At 36.5% G+C, this 20498-nt stretch overlaps 1 protein-coding gene across 1 annotated transcript in view; it reads left to right on the top strand.

Annotated features, from left to right (window-relative positions):
• The first annotated feature begins 10773 nt into the window (after positions 1-10773).
• The window catches only part of LOC149841877 (putative CoA ligase CCL6), a 34267-nt gene continuing 24542 nt past the window's right edge, over positions 10774-20498 (top strand). Inside the window, exon 1 of the mRNA XM_089998749.1 lies at positions 10774-11027. Within this exon, the coding sequence (XP_089854875.1) occupies positions 10882-11027 (146 nt within the window). The 5' untranslated portion in view covers positions 10774-10881. The remainder of the gene's footprint in view (positions 11028-20498) is intronic.

Below are 20498 nucleotides of genomic sequence, written 5' to 3'. Positions count from 1 at the left end.
CTCGTCTGGAATAGGTACGCAGGGGTACATCATCCCTGTGTCTTGGTGTCATGATCTGGATCGGATCCACTACTTGGGTCCGATCCTCGATCCCATAGTGCAGGTCCGGTCTCCTCCCTGGGTCAGGCGGTATGGATCTGGGTCGATCCTGCTCTGCATCAAGAAGGCTGCAGAAAAATCTCGCGTCGGAAGAGTTGTTGCCTTCGTTATGGGATAAATGCAAGGTTGTATGAAGGAATTCTCTTTCAAAATGCATGTTTTTTACCTTAGTTGTGTGATTCTTTGGTTTATTAATTCATGCTGCTTCCTACATATTTCTGCATCTTGGACATGCAAAACAGTACCATTATGGCAGAATATGTCGTTTGTGACTGAATTGGTTTTTTTGAGTTATAAACTTCAGTCCTACTCATAGATTCTTTTGTTGCGACAATGAGGTCAAGGGCATGGACCGCAGGTTTTGCTTTCACTTGGGTTGACAACATTTCTCTTACACTTAATTACATTATTAAATCATATATTCAGTGGCATTATTATGCATGGTCTTGTGTATTTGCTTCCTTTTTTTTGCAGTTTGCAGTATGGGCTTTTATTTTGGTGACAACTGTAAATATTAGTAATAACATTATATCTTAGGGGTCACTTTTTGTTCTATTTTTGCAGAAGGAATTCTTGAGAAATATGAAGGTTTTGTTGTGTTTGCTGCCAAGATTTATCCCAATGAGATGAAAGAATTACCATCAGTTGCCAAGATGAAAGAGTTGCTTGCTGCAATGTAAAAGCAATTTGGTTGTATATAGATATATGGTTCAAGGTTGAGTTTTTTCCTACAAGGAAAAGAGTTTTACTGGAAGATGCTTGCTTTCACTCAATTTTTTATTTTCTTTTTTTGGTTTGTTAGATGTTTGGAAGGTTAACTTGCTGCTGTATGCCTTCATTTTCTGACAATAGGAGGCTCTATCTATGGTTTGTCCTTGTAAATAGACGAGTTCTCTTTTGGCCATCCATTAAACCTTGTCATGGTTGTACCTCGTAATGTCACCTTTCAAACAATTTGTGGCAAGATATTATTTTTATTATTTGTATCTCCTTTTATTCATTTTGATTACTCTTTGCATTTGCAGATGTTAATCCATCATAAGATTGTAAAGACAGCAAAAGTTTTATAAAATCGAGCTTAACCACTGGCTTTTAATCAGATGGAATACCAAAACATGTATGTGAAAGAGCACCAAACCGGATTAACATGAGGTTGGTTCATTGTTAATCGGGGTATTAGAGCTTGTTAAAGACAATTTTTCTTGATGGAAACAAATGATCGTGTAATAGAGCTTGTTTAAGATTATTTTTCTTTGCTTGATGGAAACAAATGTTCTCGTTCAAGTGCTTGTTGGTTCATTGTGATATTTGGGGTATTAGAACTTTTGGGGATAATTTTTCTTTGATTGATAGAAACAAATGATCTCATTTGAGTTTGAGATGCCAACATGGAACACGGGTGAATTCCATGAGCTTTTCCCGCTAATATTAGAAAATTCTGATTAATCAACTTGGGGTGTAATATGTAGAGCTTGTAAATGAGCCGAACCAACAGAACCAAATGTGTTCAAGTTTGCTTGTTTCTTGTGTCGAGCTGAGCCGAGCCAAGCTTGAACTCACGAAAAGTCTGATCTAAACTAGCCGAGCAAGAGCAAGCACACACACACACACACACACACAGAGTTTAAAAAAATAGAATTTGAACCTAAACCTACTAAGCCAAACTCAAACTAACTCATTTACAATATAAATAATTGTTTCAAACTTGTAAACAATAGGATTTGAAATCTAAACGTATTGCTTGCAGGCCAAATCGATGTTGTCAGAATCAGCCTGAATGGGCCCTTAGCCAATTCAAAAAGGACCGATCCGGCTGTCATTTCAACACATTTTTATAATATTTTTAAATGGTTAAAATAATTGTTTAATATTTTTTTAATATTTTTCAATATTTTTATTGTTTAATAACATGTCTTCTTATGGTAAGAAGTTGCCGATCTGCAATTGATTCGACTCCATTCTATTCAAAGGTCTTTTTTAGGAAAAAGATTGACAACATTGGGCCAAACACTTCAACCATCTTCATTTTATAATATAAAATATATATAATTTTTTTTTATTATTAAGAGCCGAGGCAAGACAAACATTGGTTGTTCATCGTCGAGCTTGTTGAGCTTATTTCACTGGTTTGAATGTGCTCTTTACAAGCCGAACATGAGCCGGGCCCTGAGCAGCTCATCTTGTTTATCAGCCCTAGTTATATAGCACTCATGCATGTTTATAAAATTTCCCACATTTGACACTCTTCGACCAAAAAATGATTAGTTTGGCCAATATTATTTCAAAATCATAGGCGATAACTGATGTATTCATTTGCAAGTCACTTGTGATTTCTCAATTAGCCCACGAGAGCTACACTCATCTGGTGGGGTTATCCTAAATATTGCCAAGCTGAGAGGACATCACTAATTCGAAACCCATGGGTGTGCATCTCTTGTGGCGAAGCTGAGCGTACTCCTGGGTGAGCAAAGAATGCCTGGGGCTTTACACCAATTAACCCAAAGGCAGTCTTTCACAAGTTATAATAAAAATATAAAAATGTAATTATTATGATTAAGTTTTGGTTTGGGTTATCTCTTACTGCATCTGAATTTAATTTCTTCCCTACCTAAGATCTTAAATTAAATGAAAAATTGCTTAACTAGATTGGGATCCCAACAGATTTTCATTAATTTTTAAACTTTTTATGAAGCCCTATTCTAGATCAAAATGCTTATCTAGTAAGATTAGTGGAGGCTTGCTAAGTCATGAGATATGATTGAGAGCTAGGTATCCAACTCAAACCCATAAAAGTTAGCATCTCTAAATTGAGATGTTGAGGACATTGTTGCCTACTTTTTTTTTTCGAAAAATGAATGTACTTTACGGCTAATTTGACATCTTTTTCAAAATGCCTAACAAATTTTTCTATTTTCTCTATGTCCAAAATCACAAATATCTGGTTAATTTTTTTTTACCTTTCATACATGCAAACTCCCTAAATATATGCAAAATTTCTCTCAAATATGTGACTGCTTTCTGCAGAATAGTTTCTATTCTCATATCTATATCTCTTTGATTCAACATAAAAAACTTACATTTTTAGAGTCGTTGAAAAGTTGAGACATAGGCCTATAACTTTTCTGTTTTGAGTCAAAACCGAAAACCCCTCTGGGGTTCTTGTTTCAGAGTTTAAATACCGAAATAGAAGCACGTTCTATAGATTGGAACAAGCGTGATTGTACCTTTTATGTCTATTCTATGCTATTTTTCAACTACCTGTGCTAAAAATCGAGAAAACAAAAAAAATAAAGAGACATATTAAGACATTAGCTTTTTAATGTCACCAAGATCACCTTGATTTAAAGAGTGGTTGGGGAGAAATGTTCACTGCAAGATAAATTGTTCAATTGTTCAAGTCTGCAGAGCATGTTTCTATTCTGCTTTTGAAACTCAAAAACGAAAACTTTATAAGGTTTTTCTGGTCTGACTCAAAATAGAAAAATTATAGCCCTATGTCTAAGCTTTCTAAAGACTATGAAGATGTAGGTTTTCAATGTTGGATCAAAGAGAAAGATTTGATAATAGAATTTTTTTTGTAGAAAATATGTATGCGATTTTTTCCCTAAATATATGTAATTTTTCTCTTATATATGTGATTTTTTCCCTAAATATATGCGGAGTGCTTCCTATACATATGTGATTTTCCTCTTATATATACAGATTTTCTCTTAAATATGTATGGAGTTTCTCTTATATATATGACTTTCCTCCTAAATATGTGTTTTTTCTCTTAAATACATATAATTTTTTAAGTTTAACAAGATGTTCGCACCTATTTTTATGCGAACTTATAAGGCATATGTGAACTTAGTCAGATATTTGTGAAGTTTGGAGGTTTGAGTTTAAAGGATGTTTGCACTTATTTTGATAAAAAATACCTCATTTTATATGTATATTTTGTGTGGACCTCATTTTGTGTAGCCTTCTTCATCCACGTGTATATTTTATGTATACTTTCTCATTCTCGCATATATTCTATGTAGTCTTCTTTATTTTTATGTGGATTTTCTCATCCTTTCTTATATTGAACAATCTATCTTTAAGAGGACTTTTCTCTCTAATCGCTCATCAAATCAAAGTAATCTTGAAGGTGTTGAAAAGATAGTGTCCCGATATGTCTTTTTTCATTTTGCTATTTTTTTAGATTTTTGATGCAGGTGGCAAAAAATATCATACAACAGATAGAAAAGGCGCAACCATGCCTGTTCATCTTTTGTTTTAGGAATACTATCGGGGTTGTATCTCAGCTCCCGTTTATTATTTTCTAGCAAAATAGGTATTGTTGGAAATGTATTTTTGTCTATTTTTTTTTGTGTGTTTTTTCAAAATCTTTCATTTTATGAGTTTGACATTTTAAAATAAATTATTCGGTTGTTCTAGTCTGCAAAATGTGTTTCTATTCTAGTTTTTTAAATAAAAAATAAGAACTCTAAAGAGGTTTTTAATTCTGACTCAAAACATAAAAGTTATAGTCCTGTTTCTCAGATTTTCAACTATAGAAATACAAGTTTTTATCGTTTGATCTAAGAGATACAGATTTGAGAAGAAAGACGGTTTTGCAAAAAATAGTCACATATTTGAAAGAAAGTTTGCATGTGCAAATGGTAAAAAAGTTTTTTTAAATTCAAATATTTACAATTTTAGACATAAAAAGAATATTAAAAATTATAAAATATTTCAAAAAACATGTCAAATTAGCCGTACAGTATGATCATTTTTCATTTTTTTTCTTGTTTTGGTTTAGACAGGTCTGCCTACACCCCTTTCTTTTTTTATGATGAAGAAAAACCCTCACCAAGACCTGAGTAATTACTTAACTGGCCTGCCTCATTGCAAGACAAAACTCTGGGTTGAAGACGCAACCACCCAGCCTTACGTGCCTCCAACTGTGATAAAACAATGTCAGCCCCCTATGCAGCAACATGTATTTTGATTATGGGCTTTGAGCTTGACTCACCGCTGACTACATCGGTAACCACTACAGTGGTCTTACCCCTTCAACATAAACAATATTTATCATAATCTTTTAGTTCCTTGCCAATCAGACCTTACAAATATGATATACATAATTTTTTTTAGTAAAATTCATGTTTAAGTCATGTGATTGTCACATATATGTAGTTTTTAAAGATCCCCCAAAAATGATATCCCACAATGTTTCAAAATTTTATGATTTAAAGAAAGTATAGATTTTTTTGTCAAAAAAAACATGATTTAAGTTATCATTCTTAAAATACATCCATGAGTTAGCCTCACAAGGAGCAAGGATCCAGGGAACGGCTATGTGCCTTAGCCAATCATATGACAGTATTGCATAGGGCCCAAGCCCGACATGAAATGCTATCGTGTGATTGGCTATGGCACTTAGCCTTGTTAACTGCTCCTTTGATCTCAACTCGCCTCACAAGGGCTCTAGGACTTGATCTGATGGGTCGGCTTAAGGCATTTGAAGGATGTTGAGAGTTGTTTGATACTTAGGGTGTGAGGCATTGAAACCAAAGCGATGATTTTTCCTAATTATAAACAAATATTACGTCTATTAGATCTGATTGAGAAGATGCAGTCTATACCTATAACTTCTATTATGTGGTTCTAGGTGCACCCAGAGATTGGTTCATCCTAACCAGCTTGGGAAAACACTGGAAATGAGCTGGTTTAATTTTTTCATACATCATTGCATGTTTTTTCAAATCAAAACTGAGTCTATAATTTATTTAGTGCTACTGGAGTGCTGTGCGATCGTAGAATGCCATTGCGGTTGAAGGGAAAGTTTTATAGGACGACTATTAGACCCGCTTTACTATATGGTACGGAATGTTGGGCTGCCAAGAGACATCATATTCAAAAAATGAGTGTAGCTGAGATGCGGATGCTTAGATGGATGTGTGAAAATACAATAAAAGATAAGATTCGGAACGAAGAGATACGTAAGAAGGTAGGTGTTGCACCCATTGAAAATAAGATGCGAGAGAATCGTTTACGGTGGTTTGGACATATTCGGCGAAGGCCTAATGATGCTCCAGTTAGAAGGTTGGAGAAATGGGAAAATATATTAGTTAAAAGAGGTCGGGGTAGGCCTAGGAAGACTTGGATGGAGATGATAGGAAAGGATATGAATGCTTTGAACCTCACCGAGGACATGGCGTTGGATAGAAATGATTGGAGGAAAAGGATTCATGTGGAAGACCCAAAATGAATTTCTTTTTTGGTTCATATCGCTGACCCCAATTGTTTTGGGATGAAGGCGTAGTTGTTGTTGTTGTTTGTTGTTTGTTGTTTAGGTAATGTTCCTTTCTTACCCAAATCAAATAATTTAATTTTAAGTCAAATGGTCGAGGATCTCAACGCCATTAGATTATAGATTATTATGATGGGCATATTCTTGAACAAATTTAAAAAATGACGGCTCACATTGCTATATTAAAACCAATAAAAATAAAAAAAATATTTTTTTTTTTGAAAAGAATCTAATGCAAGACATGATTTATTGTAAGCAAGAATTGTGATTTTTTTGAGCCAGTTCATCAATTAACCTATAGTAATATCATGATCAGTAGTAGGGATGGCAGTGGACCGGGGGAAACGAGACCCGTTTTGACCAGCGATGGAGGACATTAAACGTGGATGAAGGCAGGGATGAAGGTTAAAATCAAGACCCGTGTGGTGATGGATTTATGCTTTCCCCCGCCCCGTACCCAATCCTTATTCAGGAATGACAATGGACCGAGGGAAAGCGGGGCTCCGCCCTGCCTTGCCCCGTTTGGACTGGGGATGAAGGACATGAAACGGGGATGGAGATTAAAATAAAAAACTGCACACGTGAATGGAGGCGGGTATGAAGGACAGGCGGAGCGGGGGTTAAGACCTTGTCCTCCATCCCCACCCCGGTCCACTGCCATCCCTAATCATTAGAGATGCAGACTGCACGGTTCGGATTTCTGATAAAAAAAATACATTAGAGAGTTGGGTTCTGAACAACCAAATTTTGCAAAAGCCCCATCCTAAATCTGAACCGTTTGCTTTCTAAATGAACAGATCCAAAACCGAAAAAGTAGAGAAGCCAGGCTTTAGTCCAATTTCAAAATCAATGAGATCCATGTGGGGTGGGTCCACGTGTCCCATCACGTTGGGATCATAGTGACCAACATTTAAAACGGCATTTATTCATGAGCAGTTGCTTTCTCTGTGGATTGTGCTTTGAATTTTTTTTTTCACATTTTCAGGAAATATTGATAAAATAAAATTAATGAAAAGTAAAACCTACACCTGCCCGGATTGGCCGAGGGGTAGCAATCCTGGGGCAAAAGCGCTGACCCTTTCACATCTCAGGTTCGACCCCCGACCCCACTGGGTGTGTGGGCGCCTTCCTCTCAGAGGCTCCATTAAGGGCTTGGGTGTCGGTTAGACAACCGGGGTTTACCTTGCAAGGGTTTGGGCCCATTAATTAGTGACCCAGTTCTTGGCGAGGGCTCTTCGTTGTAAAAGAAAAAAACTAAGAAAAATACTAAAAAGTTAAAACTATGTAAAATAATTATTTTTTATATTTTGCTGATAAAATGTAAATATCATATGATAATGTCACAACATTTTCACTTAAGTCATAATCTTGTAATATTTGAAATGTATAAAATGATTGTATAAATATCGCACATTTTAACTATATTTTCAAAGTGTCCATGATACTTGTGACCATGGTTCGGATGCGATCAGGCACAGTGCATTGAAAGTTCCAGCTAAGAATGATTTTATAAATATCGCACATTTTCACGATATTTCCAAAATATAGATGATACTTGTGACCATGGTTAGGATGCGATCAGGCACAGTGCATTGAAAGTTCCAGCTAAGAATGATTTTATAAATATCGCACATTTTCACGATATTTCCAAAATATAGATGATACTTGTGACCATGGTTAGGATGCTAACAGGCACAGTCAGGCTAAGACGATACAAACTTGATCCACATTCGAAACCTACCAGTGTCATCCCTTGCCGCAAGGTCGAAGCTGGGTGTACTCCCTTGTGGGTAGGGAGGACCTCAAGAGTTTTACCAACTGAAGGCCATCCAACATGCAGTCCCTGATGGGGTTTTATTCTTGAATTATCAAAAAAAAAAAACATTGATCCACATTCAGTTTTATGGTTGAAAAGTAGGTAAGCAGTAAACCTCTAGAAGCCAATGTTGTATAAACTCCACGCAAAAAGTGTCAGTGGTACGTATAGTGGCCCCCACAATGACATAAATATGCAAACTTAGTGAACAAACGGTTGTTCAAAGTAGGTTAGTTAACATTAGCTTTGAGTTGGTCACTACCTGTGGCCGATGCAATTAATGTCCACTAGCATTGATTGGCCGCTCATGTTTTGTTGGTGCAATATGCTTGTGCTCTTTATCTTTTCTTCATTTCTTGTTTTAATATTTTGGTAAGGACCAACCGTAGTGACAAATATTGCTAGATTTGTGAAAAATCTCGTGATAATATCACAAGAAATTGCCTGAATGTTTAAAACAGCAATTTCCGGAGAGATTTTCAAAATATCGCAAGATTTATGACAAAGCATAAATACAGCGATTTAAACGAGATATTTATGTTTTAAACTGTTATTTATCATGAAAAAACGTGTATTTTTTATTTTTAAATAATTTTTATTAATCATTTTTATAAAATATAATTTTTATATTTATTTATTTATTGCTGAGATTTTGCCGAAAAAATGCGAGATTTATGAAAATTTTACAAATTTTCGTGAGTTTTTTGAAAAATGAGATTTTGCCGTTTTTAACGTTTGTCACTATGGGACCAACAGGGGCTCCCGGGTAGGAGCAGATGTGCGAGTTACCATGCGATGGGACTTTGCAAGTTCGAACCCCACTGGTATGAGGTGGTTGAATAAGTGTCTGGTTGTATAGCCACCGGTATAAGGCTTGTATACTGGAAAGGAGAGGGCCTTAATTCCCCCAGCTTGATCATTTAAAAAAACTCTCTTTGATAAGGGCAACTGGTGAACGTCAATCAGTTGACAGAACATCACGAGTTCGATACTCAGATATGCGCTTCATTTGCCATGAAACCGAAACTAGTGACTTGAATAGAGGTAGGCAAAGAAAACACGGTCTTTGATGATTTTCCAATAGAAAGAAGTCCCAACAATCTGATGCTGTGCCTATATAATATGCTTTTCTAAGAAGATGCATGCACCTACTACAGTTGAAGTGGGAATGGAATGCTGCAAAATAATATTCTTTGGTAGCTTAATAAGAAAAGACGTGAGAAGACTATTTAATTCATGTCATTTGTTACATATGAGTGGCAGGGTGTTTATAAATCAATGTCAACGACTGTGAAAAAGATGTGGACACAAGGACGTGTGATGCGGGATTGACTTGCAAGTTAATTTTTTTTTTTTGGAAAACAGAAAACGAGAAAGCAAATTCTTTTAATTTTTTAATCAATAAAAAACTAATTTTTGGTATTAAAAAATATGTTTTTATTAAAATATAACTTAAAAACATTTAAAATATTAAAATAGTATTAAAATATTAACCATACGTGTCAGTGTCACCCAGGACACACTGCCAAAATGGCGTGTCCCTGTGACATAGGTAAAACATCTCAAGAAAATAAAAATCACAAAAGCACAAAGAAATTTTAACAAAAAAATAAAAATCTTGTTAATTTATACCATGATATCTTGAAAATAACCATAAATTTGAAGAATATAATGAATTTATTAGGATTCTATAGCTTTCCAAAAAAATCACAATATAATCACCATATTTTCAAACTATGCGAATATTGTGATTACTGCATAAATCATATCCAAAAGAGAGTTTGGGTTTCGATGACGTTCTAAGTGTGGTCAACAGCAATTATATAGAGATCCCAATTAGATTTACGAGCTTTATGGCAGGGAGAAAGAGGAGGTGTGTCAACGGATCTGGTTTACCCGGACCAAACCCTATAGGGTCAGTGTAAGGTGACAAATAAAAAGATTCGATTAAGACCCGGGTCCAGACCCGAAGGTTCGATTAATACATGAACCCGGGTATAGTTTGTGAAATTTTATACCAGATCCGAACCCGACCCAAGTTTCGATTAAGACCCACAAATTTTCAATGTAAAAATGATAATTTTTTTTATTTTACCGGGTATAGTCCTGGTCTGGTTCTTGTAGTTTTATTGGATCCAGATATGGTTTCTCTTATAGTAAAACCGGATCCGGACCCGATGCCATACCCAAAAATCAAGTTCAAGTCTGGTTCCACCTGGGTCCGAACCAAACTGGATCCGTTGACACCCCTAAGAAAGAGCAAGCCAATAAAAGAATTAGGTTCCCGTTTAGAGAATAAGCCTTCAAATAAATCTCTGCCACGTGTAAACCGCATAAATTTTTTTCATTTTGTGGACAAATGGCAGCAGGAAAGGATTGCCTTGACTTTTAAAATCATTCCGTGGCCAACTAAGCACCGTGAGCTCATGGCCAAAGAATAAAGTCAAACAAGCTCGGGAAGATCCTTTCTCGTCCTCGAACCAAAAATTCGGGTGCAATTACGTAAATCAAAGAGACTTTAAATGCCCCTCCACCTATCCCAGCTTATAAGAACGAGAGCTCTAATAAAGGCCGCGCCAGTTCCCGCCTTCGCCAATTTATTTCTGAACCGCCTCTCTTGTCTGATTAGCGTCTCAGAGAAGCCTCTGCTAATCTCCTCTCTCTCACTCCCTCTCTCTGTGCAGCAATGGAGTCCTACATTATCAAGGTTGAAGAAGGAAGGCCCGCAGCAGACGGCCGGCCATCCGTCGGCCCCGTCTACCGAAGCATCTACGCGAAAGACGGGATACTGGAGCCTCCTGAAGGAATCGATTGCCCCTGGGATTATTTCAGGTTCCGATCGTTCAGTTTTTGTTGATTCTTTTCATCTTTAGCGATTCTATCGGTTTTCTTGTTCCGAATTTCGTTGATCTTTGGTGGATTGAGTTGATAGCGTGATTTGAGCCGTGTTTAGTTTGTTTTCCTCTTCTTTTGGACTCCGATTTTTTACGATCTCGAAGAGTTTGGAAGCTGCGGTTTAGGAGTTTATATTTTTTCACTTTGAGTGAGTAGATCGAGTTTTCGTGCTTATTTCACGTGGAGTGAATGCAACCGATGATGTTTTTTTTCCTTTTCGGATCTGTTTAATTAATACTTCTAGTTAAGACGATGTTCATATGTCCATTCATCGATCTTTTAGGAGGTTCAAATCGCAGCAGCGTCACTCACTTTAATGTTCTAGTTTCTGCAATTTTTAGACGGTCGAATGTCTCGTTTTTGTGGAGTTTCCTTCGTTGGAGATCGCCAGGTAGTTTCCAGAAGAATTCGTTCGGTCTTGACTAGAAAACTATTTTTTATCTCCGTGTCAATCATAAATCCGACGGGAAACTTCAGGATCGTTACTTTTTGTGTTTTTCATTAGTACTGTTTGAAAAAGTATTGCTTTTGTTTTCTAGCACATGCCTCCCTTTTTTTGGTGTTTAAACAATCCTTTGCATATTCTTAATTGCTTTTTTTGGTATTATATTAGAAATATTAATTTCTTTTGACCTTTTATTATATTACATTATTGCTGTTGTTATTGTTGGCTTACTTTTTTAGAAGCTTGTTGTTTCTTTTGAAATTATTATTATCGTTGTTTCTAATATTACGAGTCGTAATGCTGTGCTGCTGCTTTCGCACGTGATAAGTTGTTTAACGGAGCAGATTCAGTGATCGGGCAGAGTACTTTACAAAATACTCGAGCCACACAAAACATGTTAAATCTCTGTGCATGTAGGGATTTTCTATGTCTTGTGTTTTACATAGAAAATCACATAACGCGGTAGCAATTTTTTGGTGTTTTGTGTGGCTCGAACCCGATTACCCAACCACGCCTCATTGTTTAAGGGCTGGTGTACGAGTCCAACCAACCAATTGACGACTGCAGGTTGGCAGGCTAAAACCAGAACAACCAGGTTTCCTATCTTAGGTGCAGTTTCTTCCGTGTAATGAACGAAAAAAAACATTATATTAGTAGTTATCGCATCATCAAACCCGTGGTATCTTGTGTTAGGTTCGGGTGCAATCATATTGCACATATGCAATTTGCCGTTGCACCTGATCACCATCCACTTGCTGTTGGGTTCCAGACAGGCTGACAACAGAAGATGAAGGGTGATGAGGTGCAGCTGCACATTGCATTTGTGCAATGTGATTGCACCTGATCCTGCCTCATTTTTTTCATGCCGCTTCTTTAAGATGGAGACCTCTTGTTCTGTCCTCATTTGTTAAAATAATAATGACAGGGTACCCCTACTCATTCATGTGAACCATTGGATCCTGTCTAATGCAATAGTTTGTATGTTAATTAAAAAGTTGATCTCTTTTCATGTATGTCACAGGGACACACCATTCTGGTGGAGTGTCCCCTATGACACGATCAGACACGATCGGACGTGTGTACGGACACTGACACATACGGCTGACTTTTTAATATTGTTAATGATTTACGTATTATTTCAATAAAAAACCATTTCGTAATATTAATGTATCAAAAAATTAGATTTTTATTGATTAAAAAATTCAAAAATTCTGTGTCCTCGTGTCCTGTTTTCTCAAAATAAATAAATAAATCTAACTTGTGCCTCGAATCAGCGTCATGCGTTCTCATGTCCACACGTCTTTGCGACAGCTTTTCATTATTATAGCTTCCAAAAAATGAGGGCTTTCAAAAAAGTAATTGTGGGAGAGGGAGCGGAGCTGCGGAGCAGTAGTTTCCAAAGCTTAATACATATGAGTTGTGGATAATCACCATCGTAATTCATCGTTGTGACAGCTAAATGATACGATCAATGAAATTAACAACCTCTTTATCTGATGTTGCTTGCTTCTCCATGGGTTTGCTGCCTAATGCCCATGGCGTAGGGAAGTAAAATGTACTAATTTAGTCGGATGAAAAACCTGGGTCCTGGTCCGTTAAACTTGTTGGATCCCATTAGCTAATATTGTTGGCCGGACCTATGTGGGTTTCCTTTACTGAACCCGGTTAGGTTGGGTTCAACTCAAGGCTCCCAGTTGAGTGTTAATCTGAACCCGGTTCTAATTAACCCGATCCAATTATGGCAGATGTGGTTTTACGTAGTTTAATGCCACATCAGCCCAATAATATCTCCACCTTTAAGGTTGAAGCATTCTTCCTTAGACGAGTTTTGGCCGGTAATCTCTTCATATGGATTTACTCAACCTTACAAAATGCCAAAATACCGACATGGTAATAATTACTGGACGCATTAGAACAGGTTTAATTAGCAAACGGGGTCGGGTTTGCAGTGTCCGACAAGTAGCTGAATCTGGACATGATTTGGGAGTTCATAAATCATGAACCAGGCCAGCTTATCAAGGTGGTACTAACCGTCGAGGATGTTCCTTTGACCTGAAGAGGGGACCCAAATATTCTTGGAAATTTCTTGGTTTTGAGCATAGTCATATATAAATCTTGTTCTCAGGATATACTTGACAAAAGACAAAAGAATATATCAGGATATTTTCAAAAAACTAATTTTTCTCCATTTTTTTTTTGCGAAAACCTTGGCAAGTTAAGAAAATAAGAATATAGATATACATTTTGAGAGCGAGATTATTGCTTTTGATTGTGAGAGAAATGGAATTATTTTGGGAAAAAAAATATTGAAAACTTATATGCGTTTTACATAAAAGCATTAAATGCCTGCCCACTTACATGAACATGAATGCAGTTTTTTCTTTTTTTCCTCCCTTTTGTTTAGAAAAAAGAAGCATTAAACGCCTGCCTACATGCCCACCCACGTGATGTGGTTAGGCATGCTTCACTCGTGAGCTGTGATGGTTTATGGCCCTCCTTTTTGCAGGGTGTGGAAAGTCAGCTTTCACTACTTTTTTCAATTTGAAAACTCATAACTTGACTTACCTTCTCTTTTATGCAAACTTATGTAAGTTATCTTTTCTTTCTTAAAAATAGTGTCTTTTCTTTTTCACAATCAAAAGCAATAATCTCTCTCTCTCTCTCTCTCTCTCTCTCTATATATATATATATATATATATATATATATATATATATATATATATATATATGAAATATGTTTAGCAATCAGATATGTTTCGTGGTACAAATCAAGATTTTCATAGTTTTTTTTTTACTTTTTTGCAAAAATTGCACCGTACGGATGTGATCTAGATGCTTGGTTTTATAGAAACAGACTCTATCGTCTTATTAAGATGTATACGAAGGATCTTTTAAGTGTTGAAAATCAACAGCTTAGAATTTTAATAAATATTCAAAGCACAATAAATCGTATTTCTTGATTTGATTAAGATGATCCAACAGTCTATTCCTAACAAATGAACTATACTGTTAGATTTTCCGAAAAAACTATGAAAATCTTGATTCATACCATATTCGAGTTTCCCTATATATATAATCTTATTTTCTAACATGTTGAAAATTTCTTGATTTGTTTGAAAAATCCAATTTTTTGAAATATCCTGACATATTTATTTGCCAAAAATATCTTGAGAAGACTATGATAGGGATCGTCCTTTCAATTTTTTGTACGAATAAATTATTGAATAAGCCACCAACGGGGTGATCCGCTTGTCTGGTAGGAGCTTCTAGTGCACGTCACCTTGTGCTGGGGGCGTTGCAAGTTCCTATCCCAATGGTATCATTGTATAACTGGCCTAGCTTACCCTTTAAAAAAAAATTGAATAAGCCGCACGGATAAATTTTTTTTAATGATTTTTGGTGTTTCTTTTATTCCTTCTTAACTTTTGCATCTCCCAATTATATATTCATGTTGTCAACAACTGATTTTGATTCCTCATGTGCTCCACACTCCTCAAAATGACATCTGCTCATTCCTAACCGTACCTCATCTTTGGGTCAGTTCGGCTTCGGTTCATGCTGGGTTTCACAAAATCGAATTTTGAATTAGATCTGAAAATTAAAACATGTTTTTAACTCATTTGCTTCCCGTTAGAGTTCAGTTTGTGTTAGGTTTCACAAGACCAATTTTTGAATCGGATCTGAAAATTAAAACGTATTCGAACTGATTTGAATGTCGTTCGAGTTTAGTTCTGGTTGGGTTTCACGGCGAAGTGTGTTGCTGGAGATGCCGGAGAATGCGGTTGAGAGCTCTTGTGTGTGAGAGAGGGTTAGGAGAGTAGAGTGTTAGGGAAAACTTGAACGTAAGAGAGAGGGTTGAGGGTTAACAGGTTGTCGAACTTAAGGGATGAGGGTATGAAAGCCATTTTCTATTACTTCTAACCATGGTGAACGTCTGACCATGGTTAGTTTGGCGCCCTCTTAACCGAAGGACTATTTTGCACAGACGGCCCAAAAAGTGAGGACCGATTTGTAAAATCGTATTATGCGGGAACTATTTTGCAAATCGCCAATAAGGCGAGGACCAATTTGCGAAAAACCTTTTTCTTTTTTTAATTGGAAGCACGTTATACTACAAAGAGGCATGTCCTAAGGTTGGTAACTCGAGAATCATTCGACCTTGTCGTCACGCAAGAAAGGAGGGAAGGAATTATAAGGCCAAGATTGACTTTTTCAGGTAAGATTCAATGGTGGGGAGAGTCTAAGTCTTTGCTGGCATTAGGGAACACAAGTTCAGCATATTAGCCAAATTGTAAGGAAATATTGGCAAAATCACTGTTGTTTTCTGAACGATCGCGTGACAGCGCTCTCATATGGTGTCATCCTTCATTGCCACGCGCGGAAGGTCTACTTGCCCTTTCCTTTAGCTGATTAGTTCTTTTTATCAGTTTCACGAAGACACCTGACACTGAACATTACCACGATATGCTTAAATACTACTCATACCCTTGACAAATTACATTCAAAACTTTGCTAAATTCATCATTGTAGTCACTAATTGACGATGTTGGTTTCCTCGACTGGAGTATGATGTAAAAGTAAATACAAAAATAAAGAGGTGGACGATAATGAGATGATATTTTCATTAAGATGTACACGATGTATATACAGCAAATGAGGGAATAACAAAATACAAGATAATATACAACGACTTCCTAAAAGAGAGAACAAATTTCTATAATCTGTTTGCTACCTATATCTTTTTAGATTATCCTTATCTATTGCACAGGTCGGTTTACCCATTTACCTTCTCCAGTAAACATCACTTTCCATTTTAGTTTACATTTTACTTTTACATTCCCCCTCAAGTTGGCACCTCTATGCTTGTCCGGCCCAACTTGCCAACAAGATACTTAAGCTTTTTTTACCTAGGGCTTTGGTCAATATGTCTGCCCTTTGATCTTGGGACATATTTGGTACTGATAATTTCATCCTCTATTTTCTCTCGAACAAAATAACAATCCAACTCTATATGTTTTGTTCGTTTGTGGAATACTGGATTGGTTGCTATATGCATTGCAGCCTGATTGTCACAATATAAGATTGTCGGACTTTCTTGCTTACAACTACGATCTTCAATTAGATATGTCACCCATACAACCTCACTTGTTCTTGCTGCCATACTTCTAAATTTTGCTTTTGTTGAAGATCTAGAAATGACTGTCTGTTTCTTAGTTTTCCAGGATATGATATTATCACCTAAAAAAGTGCAATATCCTGATGTTGACCTTCTTGTTATTGGGCAGCTTGCCCCGTCAGAGTCTACATAACAACTTAATTTGAGGTCATTTTCTGTTTTAGCATGATGCCTTGCCCGGGGGTTTTCTTTAGATATCTCAGCAACTTAGTAGAAGCTTTCCAATGTTGCTCTCTTAGCTCATGCATGAATTGATTGAGTATATGCACCGTATATGTGATATCAGGCCTTGTAATGGTTAGATAAATAAGTTGACCAACTAACCTTCTAAAATTGGCCACATTGACGATTAAATTTTCACTACGATCAAGCTTCTTTTGTGACTCCATAGGTATTTTTGATGGCTTTGCTCCCAAAAGACCTGCTTCATTTAGCAAATCAAGAACATACTTCCTATGATTTAGGAATATCCCTTGTCTTGATCGTGCCACTTCTATGCTTAGGAAATATCTCAATTTTTCTAGATTTTTGATGCGAAAGGTTTTGTCAAGGAGTTCTTTCAATTTCACAATAGCCCGATCATGACTTCTTGTTATAATCACATCGTCTACGTAGACCAAAATAAATATATCACATCCGTCATGTTTCTTGAAAAATAATGAATAATCTGCCAGAGATTGTACTAAACCAAACTTGAGAAGAGTTTTTGAAAACTTTGCAAACCATTGTCTGGATGCTTGTTTCAGCAAAAGATTTATTTAGTCGATATACTCGATTTTTCTCCTATCGACGATATTTGGGCGGTAACTGCACATAGATTTTTTCATCAAGGTCCCCATATAAAAAAAACATTGTTAACATCCAATTGATGAATAGATCATTAACGTTTGGCAACTACAAATAATAAGTATCTCATAGTAACTAATTTGACGACTGGAGCAAACATATCATGATAATCCAAACCTTCCTATTGAGTATAGCCATGTGCGCCGAGCCGAGCCTTGTAACATTCTATGCTTCCATTAGATCGATACTTAATTTTATATACCCATTTTGATCCAATCGTGTGCTTTCCTGGTGGCAATTGCATAAGAGTCCACAGGTCATTGTCTCGAAGAGCCTGTAGCTCATCATCCTTGGCAGACTTCCATCTTTCATCCCTCATGGCAGTGAGATAATCCTTAGGTTCTTCATGAGCAAAAATAGCAGCGGGAAAAACACAGTAGGAGTTGGAGAGTTTTGAAAATTCTAAGGAGGAGATGGGATGCATAGTGGAGTTTTTGGAGGTAGGCAATGAATGGCCGTAGAGAAGGGCTTGGTTACATTTATAGTCTGATAGATAGGCTGGTCTGGATCGGGTCCGTGTAGAACACCGAAATTCCAAATTAGTGCTAGGATCTGGATGACAAATGTCACTAGAATTTGGGCATGAATTCTGATCTTGAATCGTACTTTCATTAGGACATGTGAAATGAAATGTGTCCTCAACAGGATTTGGTAAAACAATATCATCAAAATATTTGGAAAAACTTTCAAGAAAATGTTTCTCCTTAAAGGGAAAAAAAGATTCTTGAAAAATGATATTGCGACTAACAAAAATCGTATTTGATTCTAAATCATATACCTTGTATCCTTTTTGTCCAAAAGGATATCCTACAAAAACACATTGCTTAGCTCAAGTATCAAATTTGTCTTTAGAACTATGATGTGCAAAACATAGACAACCAAAAACTTTAAGATGGTCATACTTCGCCTTGGTTCCATAGAGAAGTTCATAGGGTACATGATTGGTTGAGGAAGTAACGGTGGGAATGCGATTGATTAAATATACGGCAGTGAGAATGCATTTACCCCAAAATTTTGTCGGCATGTGAGCTTGAAATTTAATTGCTCATGCGATTTCTAATAGGTGATGATGCTTCCTTTCTACAATGCCGTTTTGTTGAGGAGTTCCAACACAAGAATGTTGGTGCACAATCCCATTGTTACGCAAAAAAAATTGTATTTCATGTGAAAAAAATTCTGTTTCATTGTCGGATCAAATTTGTTTCGCATGTTTGTTGAATTGAACTTTTATCATCTGAATGAAATTTTTCAAAATTTCTTGCGTTTGAGATTTGTATCTAATTAACTAAACCCATGTTGCTTTGCTAAAATCATCAACAAAAGTTAAAAAAAAATTGCTCTAGTAAAAGATGCCACATTTTATAAGCTCCCCAAATATCAAAATGAACAAGTTCGAAAATATCTCTAGAATGGCTTTCACTGATGGGAAAGGACAGGCGTATAAATTTGGCAACGGGACATACTTTACACATGATTTGTTTATTTTTCATTAAAAAATGGTATTTAAACAAATGCTTTAAACTTAAATTAGAAACATGGCCCAAACGCATGTGCCATGGGTCCATATGATCCTTATTCATTAAAGTGGCAACTACCATACTTTCACCATCATCGAGAATATAAAGTCCCAAGCATTCTCTACTTGATCCAATCATCTCCTTCGTCTCCGGATCCTGTATCGTGCAAGAGGAAGGAGCAAAAATGACATTACAATTGTAGGATTGACAAAGTTTAGATGTTGATATAAGATTTAACTTAAAAGACGGGACATATAACACGTTATAAAGGATATGCTTTGAAGACAAAAATGACTTAACCAATATGGGATACTGAAGTAGTCGTTCCATTTGAAAGTTTGATAGGTTTAAAACCGGTGTGCTTTTTGACATTAGTCATTAGAGACAAAGTACAACACATGTGATTGGTGGCTCCGATATCCAAAATCCAGTTGGAAGAATAAAGGGATGAAAAGCAAGAAACGTTGTTACCTGTCATGTTCACCGTCGAACTATCTTTACCTACTGCAAGGAGGGATGAGAGTTGGCTATACTGATCCATGGTCAACTGAGGAACACCGGTTACGGGTTTCTCTGAGACCGAATAAGCAAGAGATGCATTTGCAGCTAATTGAGGATTAATGCATGGTGGAAACCCATGCAAGTTGTAACATTTTTCTTTTACATGGCCTACTTTTCCACAATGGTCACATTTAGGCCTTTCTTTTCTTTTGAACTGACCCTTATGCTGGTTCTTTTGGAATCTAACATTTTTTTCAGCAACTGCAACCACGTTTCCTTTCATGAGTGAAGGAATACGAATATCCCCCTGTTGTTCTTCTTGAAGGAATACAAATATCCTCTTGTCCTTCTTCTTGAAGAAGGAGATTGTATGCTCTATTAACAGTCGGTAGGGGATCCATAACAAGAATATTACTTCTAATCCCTGCATATGACTCATTTAACCCCATGAGAAATTGAATTAATTTCTCATTTTGTCTATAATCAGACAAGGCTTTAGCCGCTCCATGAGAACAAGTTGGCAATATGAGTTGAGTATTAAGCTCGTCCCAATATGTTTTCAGCCTTGTGTAATATGTAGAAATCATTAGATTATCCTGATGAAAAGTAACAATGAACCTTTGTAATTGAAACATGCGAGGTCCATTTACTTGAGCAAATCACTCATATAGCTCGCACCACACTTTTGCCGCGGTTTCAGTGTACATGACACTTTCTGCAACCTCCTTAGTAAGAGAGTTGAAAAGCCATAAGAGAACCATATTATTGCATCTAATCTATGCCATATCATTTGGTGAAGATGGATCTGGTTCGGGTAGGCTATCATCGACAAAAACCATCTTGTTTTTTGCTGTTAAAGCAACGGTCATGACCCGAGTCCATGACACATAGTTTTCGCCTGTAAGAAGATCAAAGACTAATAC

This window comes from Nuphar pumila, chromosome 3 (assembly GCF_984573655.1).
Source record: "Nuphar pumila chromosome 3, dmNupPumi1.hap1.1, whole genome shotgun sequence".
In the NCBI taxonomy this organism is placed as follows: Eukaryota; Viridiplantae; Streptophyta; class Magnoliopsida; order Nymphaeales; family Nymphaeaceae; genus Nuphar; species Nuphar pumila.
The sequence above is the reverse complement of the archived record's forward strand: the minus strand, read 5'-3'. Positions and strand labels throughout refer to the sequence as shown.